A 7045-nucleotide genomic window follows, 5' to 3' on the forward strand; every position below is an offset into this window, starting at 1 on the left:
AGACAATTTAAATTGGGTATTACTGCAGTTTGTTTAGCAAGAGAGAGAGGTCATGGAGTTTCCTTCTTCTGTCAGGGAGGATATGTCTGTCCCTTTCTCATAACCCTTATCTCAGATGGAGAAAATGGGCTAAATGATCCCTTGAGGTCCTTATAAGTTTTGCATTCCTTTATAAAATTTTGAGGAATGTTCTGACCTTAATGACTTGCATTTGGGTTTTTTTTAAGAACAAGGGAAAAGCCCCACAAATGTATGAAAACTCCTGCTGCTGGGTTGGAGCCAAGATGTTAGTTCAAGATAGCAGTGCTCCATGCCTGCCAAAGCAGACCACAAATAATTGTACTAAGATAGTTTTTAAAATATTTTTTCTGTCATTCTCTTACTCTAAACAACAGGTTTTGAAGTGGGTTTTTGGTTTTTTTTTTTGAACTAACCACTTCATGTTAATGAATCGCAGTCTCTGCTGAAATGAGGATAGAGAAAGGATTGTCACCATTAGAGATGGTGGCCTAAAATTAAATGAAGCTTTGTGTGTAGCCACTCAGTATTTACATGATGGGAAGGTACAAAAGTCACAAAAAAACATGGGGAAATGTTTCTGTGGCAGGTGTGAAAATTCAGGAATAAGTAGGCTTGGACAATACTAAGTGTGTTTGGAATTCATAATTGGATTTGCATAATTGTCTTCTAGACTTGGTTCAAAAGACTTTTTTTTCTGCTTGAAAAGAAATAGCTTCTTGATTCCTTTTGCTGTTAACTTGTAAGATTCAAATCACATTTTGACCCTTAAGATGGCACAGGTGAAGTGACTGGCACTGGCATGAGATCATGTGAGTGGTCAGAGGTGTAATTGATTCTCTGTTGTTGACCACTGCCTTAGAATTCATTTTCTTCCTTCGAAGGCAGTTTAAATTTCATCCGATGAAAACTGTTCATAGTAAATTATAAAAGATTAGATTGCCTATGCTGATATATACTCCTTTACCCCCTCAAATATCAGTCAAACAGATGAACCCAGCTGGTATCTTCTTCTTGAATTTCTCCAAGGTGCCTTAACTTGACTTCAGCTGACTTCAGGGTTGATAGTGCTGGAATTGAGGTCAGGTTTAGAGCTGCTAAAACATTCCTTACTAGTTGGATCCTTGGATTTTTTACTTCTGTTTCAAGTAAAGAACTTACAGAAATTGCCCCAAATCTGAAGGGTGTGTAAGTAAGTCTGCTCTGCCAAATTTGGGATTATTTATCTTAAACCCCAATTTATAGTACTTAATAATTCTCTTAGAGTTGCTTTGCATACTGAGGAAATGTATTGTGGTGTGGTTTGACATTCCTTGTGCAACTCACTTAAAACAGCAGTCTGGAATCCTCGGGTTTATCTTCTGGAAGAAGGCTGAGGACATTCCTGTGGTGTCTTTCTGCTGCAAGGTCGCAGTTCACTAGTCTGTAATTCAAATCAGATTTGATTGCTTTTTATCTTACATAAGACTTTTGATTATTCTCTGTATCCCTGTTGATACTGTTGCCCTAATGAGAAATTACACCTGACCTGGGTTTTTTTGGGATTGCCCAAGCGTCAGTAGATGGCAGCCTAAAGCTGGAGTTAGGGAACAGTTCTTGACAAGGTTTTGACAGGGTGGAGGGAAGTGTAGCCATGCACACACTAGCTGCAGGAGTAGACCATTTTAAGAAGTGTATGTTGCAAAGTTGTATTTAATCCTTCCCATGAAGACTTTGCAAGCAACAGGCTGCAGTTTCCCAGAATGGCTCCTGTGAATGCCTTGCAAAGGCTGAGTGAGAACCTAAATGGTGCCAGAAAAACTCACCATAAAGCACACAAGTTTAAAAACCCAAACTTAAATAACATTGGTAGAACAAATTCTGGGTTCTTTTGGCTGTCAGTTTCTTTGTGATTACAGGAGATGGGAGAGATCTGATGTTACTTCTTTCTAGGTCCTGACTTTGTGGTTTGTGATGAAGGACACATACTGAAAAATGAAGCATCTGCTGTCTCTAAGGCAATGAATTCTATTCGGTCAAGGAGAAGAATAATTCTTACAGGAACACCACTGCAAAATAATCTTATAGAATGTGAGTAGTTGTCTGGTCGAAGAAATATTTATTTCCTTGAATATGCTTTTGCCTTTCAGCAATATAGAGATATATGTGGCTTGATTAGAGGAAAAGAATTTGATATGGTGAAGCTGTTTTAGGTATCTCTGTCTATATTTAGATAAAACACCTATATTTCCTGTTTGAATTAATCCCAGTACTGTACTTTCCATTCTGAACAACTCAAGTCTGTTTTTTTTGTCCTAGATCACTGCATGGTTAACTTTATTAAGGAGAATTTACTTGGTTCAATTAAGGAATTCCGGAATCGATTTATCAATCCCATTCAGAACGGTCAGTGCGCAGACTCCACTCTGGTGGATGTCCGAGTGATGAAGAAACGTGCACATATTCTCTATGAGATGTTAGCTGGATGTGTTCAGGTAAGAGCAGTTTTACTCTAACTAATTTAACTGCAGAGGAGGGAGTGGGGGTGGTTATTTCATGATAAAAGCACCCAAAGGTCTGTAAACTTGTTATTTGAGAGCTCCATCAAGTACTGTGACTTAAATATCTTCACTGATTCTTAAATCTCTGCATTACTTATTGTGACTAGAAAGGCTTACACAAATTTCATAGCTTATAACCAAATGTCATTGTATCCTAAGCAGGACATACACATATTTTAGAGAATGCAGCTGTTTCCTGCTAGGAGAGTAGAAAGTTATATGGTAGAGTAGGACATCAGGTGCTTTAAAATACTCCTTTTTGTTTCTGTATACATATTTAAAGAACATACATTTTAAAACTCAACTGCTTTAAATTCTGCACAGAAAGTTAGTGATCCATGGTTTGTTACTTAATTATGAATTCCTCTGATCTGTGGGAATCAGAATGATGGGGAAGAGTAGAGAAGGAAGATGACTCAGGCCCAAAAGGGTGAAGAACTTGTTACCCAAAGACCTTAGATTTAAAAAACAAACAAATCAAAACTGGTTCTATTTCCAGAATGGGGGCTGCATTACTTGCCCTTCATTAACCTGCTGTGGTCTTGCACCTCGTGGGCTATCAGCATGGTGTTACTGCTCTTCTGCTTTACAGACCCAGGCACCAGCAGCCCAGTGCAAGGTGTGACACACTGTAGGCACTAAGTGCCTCCTCCTTGCTGGGCAGTTGCTTGTAGTTGGTTAAATATTCCAAATGGACAAGAGCTGAGTGAAATAGTCATGGCTGGATGGTCCCACAAGCAGGAAAATAAAAAGGCTTATGGCAATGTAAAGGACCTCCTATTGTCAAATCTTGGGTATATGAATAGCAGTGAGAGGATAGTGTCTAATTCTATACAGCAGTACAAAAACACAAACTGAAAGACAGAATGAGAAGTGAAACATAAATAGTAAGCGAAAGTTACATACGTTCAGGTGCTGAGGACCCTGTGTTTGTGCAGCACTGAATGGAGCCCAGACAGATTGATAGTCTGCCAGTGCTGTGGTGTAGAGAGCAGCTCTCCCTTTTGGTCATTTGAGCTACTATATCATTTACTTAGAAGAAAATAACTGTTCCCAAAGGTTGTTCTCACCTAAGCTTCTTGCTGCACTGATAGACAGGTAGGAGCAAGGCCATGCAGGTGGCACAATCACTGGTCCTGAGTGGGAGCTGTCTGCTGTTCATTTTGCAGTGAGCTGGTTGAGGTTATCCTGCAGCCCAGGAGTTTGTGCAAACACAGTGCAAGCAGGTTAGCCCTCATGAAGATCACTCCACTCTTAAATGTGCAGTAGTCTGTGTGTCAGAATCAATACTCCACCATTTGGCTGAAGGAGTGGACAGAGAGATGTAGACTAGTGAAAGAGTCAAAAAGAAATGGTAACAGATGTAAAATCTGCATTGCCCCAAGCAATTATGTACTCCAAACCAGAAAATGGTTATCCTGACTGAATCCCTCTGTGATACAAACGTTGGTACTAGCTGCTTGACTTACCCATGCTTCCACAGAAAACAGGGGGTTACTATTCTAAAACTCCCCACAGAAGTAGTTACCAGAGCAGCTCCTGGAGTTGCAGTCAACTTCATAAGGATGTGTGTCTGGACAAGGGGTTAACAGGTCATAGACTTTGGCCTAGACAGCCACATTGACTAGGTGAGATGGGTTTCTGCTGCCAGTGCCTGTAATTGAATTGTAAGTAGTGGGCTATTTTTCCCCCTTTGTGGTTGGAAAGCATCTGAGTCATTGCAATTTATCCATGGTGCTTTGTTGTTTAAGATGCCAAAACTTGTTAAGTTCTCAGGAGTCTTTTTCAAGTTTATGTGACTAAAGTATTGTTTGTAAAATTGCAGAGGAAAGATTACACAGCATTAACGAAGTTCCTCCCACCCAAATATGAGTATGTTCTGGAAGTTCGGATGACACCTATTCAGTGCAAATTGTACCAGTACTACTTGGATCACTTGACAGGTATGCACCCACAGTTCTCTCAAGTGACAGCATTGATGAGTATTTAATAAGTGGCTTTTTGCCATAGTTGGTAGGCTGAGGATTTTTGGATGTGTTGTTGGCTCTACAGATGTATTTTCCTGCTTCCTCTTAAGATTGATCTTAGCTCTGACACTTGAATTGTAGCAAAACATTTGGTTTTTTTGAGGAAGAGTATTAATATTTGCATCTCTTTGCAGCAGTCCACCTTCAGGTTTTGGTTCATCTTACTTTTCTTCCTTTTCTAAATATAAAATGTAAGAGATTTAATGTCTTACTCTTCCAAGAAATAAAGGTTTTGACTTTAAGACTGGAGGGGAAGAATGCAGAACTGAGTTGTGCTGGTGTAAGCACTGCCAAACAGCACAGTTTCCTTTTTGCCTTTATGATAACTGAAGCTGTTGTTTGCCAAATATTGGCTCTTCTGTGGAACTCTCTCTTCTTTTCTTCTCAAAACCTACAGGTCTATTTTCACAATGACTGTGCTTTTTATCAGCTTTCAGTGAGGTCTGGACTGGTCTGTCTTGGGGACTTGCATCTTCACAAGAAAATGACAGTTTTGTAATTGAAAAGGTGTATAAGGAAAAAACCCACAGCCCTAATATATATGGCTGTGGGCTGGTATGCTGGTCACTTACATTAAAGATGAGCTACTGCAGCCTGTAATTTTAGAGTATCAGGGTACTGGGATATCAGCACTGCTCAGTATGTACCACACATACACGTGTACCACATCAGCTGTTGGAATGGTCATCTCAGGGAACTCCTGGGAGGTTTTCTGTAGCACCGTGTTCACACAGGCACATCCCTCAGCAGCAGTTCTGGCCTTCTGGAGCAATTCTGGTTTTAAAATTACTATTATTATAATCGACTTAATGATCTGAAGTTGGATGTCATACTCGGGAATGTTTAAGGCACTGCTGGTAGGGTTTTGTCTAAAGCATAAAGCCTGTATTCCCTTTCTGCAGTGGTTACAAAATGTACTACATAATCTGCTGTGCCACTCTATTACTTTTTTTTTTTTTTCACTTGTTAAACCACCTGTCTTAAAATGCCTGTCTGATGCTGAGGAATTTTTTAAACTATATTTTACTATTCTGGTTGTCTTACGCATGGAGCAAATGCACCGAGTAAGTTTTGTGCTTGGCTTTTTGTAGACATTTGATAACTGTGATAAAGTAAATACTATTTCCTTGCAGGTATACATGCTGTAAATTATACTTGTAATAAATAGGAAAACCAATTGCTTTCAAGAGCCTAAAATTAATGTGGTGCTTAATGAGAAACTGAGACTGGAAAAAAAGAGATTTTACTCTCCAAACATTGTGCTACTCTGCACTAATATCTGCTTGGACAATGAACAAATAGTCTGGGGTATTTTAGGTTCTTATTGTAGCAGAATACTGCAGCATTACACATCACTCAACAAAGGTAGCTCAAAATAATAAGCCAAATTCATTGAAACCTAAATGCAAATGTTATTTTGTGTTTTCCACCTTGGGCTGCTCTTACAAAACCTAAATAGAAATCACTGTCTGTTAAGCAGGATTTGGGTTCATTCCTATACTGGGGAGAAATGTGCTTTTATGTAAAAATGTAATCATGTTTCTCATTATCAAGAAAAAGGGGAAAATCTAATTTTGACGACTTTAACTAGGAAAAAAATGCCTGTGACTCAGTAATTTGAGCTCTTTTACAAGAGATGTTACAATATGATGTGCATCTGGAAAGAACACTCAGTACTGCCCTAACAGGTTGTTCAAAGGGGGAACCGTATGTGGCAAACTCACTTCAAGATTTCACTCTAAAACCTGAACTTTATTGTCAGGTGTAGGTGGTGGCAATGAAGGTGGAAGAGGCAAAGCTGGAGCTAAACTATTCCAGGATTTCCAGATGTTGAGCAGAATCTGGACTCACCCATGGTGTTTACAATTGGACTATATTAGCAAAGAAAATAAGGTAAATTAGATGTATCAAAATACTCTGTATTGAGAATTTTCCAATTAAGCTTTGCCAAATGCTAGGTAAGGTTTCCTCAAATTAATGGAAATCTTTGTTGCTGTGGGGGAATTTTGCTGCTGGTTTTGTCATATTTTTCTTTCTGTGTATGTTTTAATTCTTAAAATATTTTGCAAGGCCAACCCTGTGTAGAATTTACTATTGTTTAAATGAAGGATAAGCAGATGGCTAAAGGTTTAATAAAAGCTTCTGGATGAACATACTTAATAATTTCTGGGGTTTTTTCTCTTTTGAGGGCTATTTTGATGAAGACAGTATGGATGACTTCATCGCTTCAGATTCCGACGAGTCTTCAATGAGCTTAAGTTCTGATGATTATGCAAAGTAATTAAGGTTTTATTTTGCTTGTTGGATTTATTTCCCTAATAGAACTGACTTCCATAAAAGTGAATGTTTATTTTGTATTTTATGTATCTGTTAGAGTATGTTCTCTAGCAGTGGGGTTTAAAAAAGAATAATGGGGTGTATAATGTTGCTTTTAGGAAAAAAAAATCCAAGGGGAAAAAG

General features: G+C 38.6%; 1 protein-coding gene across 1 annotated transcript in view; it reads left to right on the plus strand.

The window, feature by feature from the left end:
* ATRX (alpha thalassemia/mental retardation syndrome X-linked) overlaps window positions 1-7045 on the plus strand; it is a 61398-nt gene that overhangs the window by 35883 nt on the left and 18470 nt on the right. Inside the window, 6 exon segments of the mRNA XM_009074802.1 lie at window positions 1951-2088; window positions 2317-2492; window positions 4384-4501; window positions 6348-6478; window positions 6774-6862; window positions 7021-7045. The exon segment at window positions 7021-7045 is cut by the window's right edge and continues 136 nt beyond it. Coding sequence (XP_009073050.1) covers window positions 1951-2088; window positions 2317-2492; window positions 4384-4501; window positions 6348-6478; window positions 6774-6862; window positions 7021-7045 — 677 coding nt within the window.

The sequence above is a fragment of the Acanthisitta chloris genome, unplaced genomic scaffold, assembly GCF_000695815.1.
Source record: "Acanthisitta chloris isolate BGI_N310 unplaced genomic scaffold, ASM69581v1 scaffold10095, whole genome shotgun sequence".
In the NCBI taxonomy this organism is placed as follows: Eukaryota; Metazoa; Chordata; class Aves; order Passeriformes; family Acanthisittidae; genus Acanthisitta; species Acanthisitta chloris.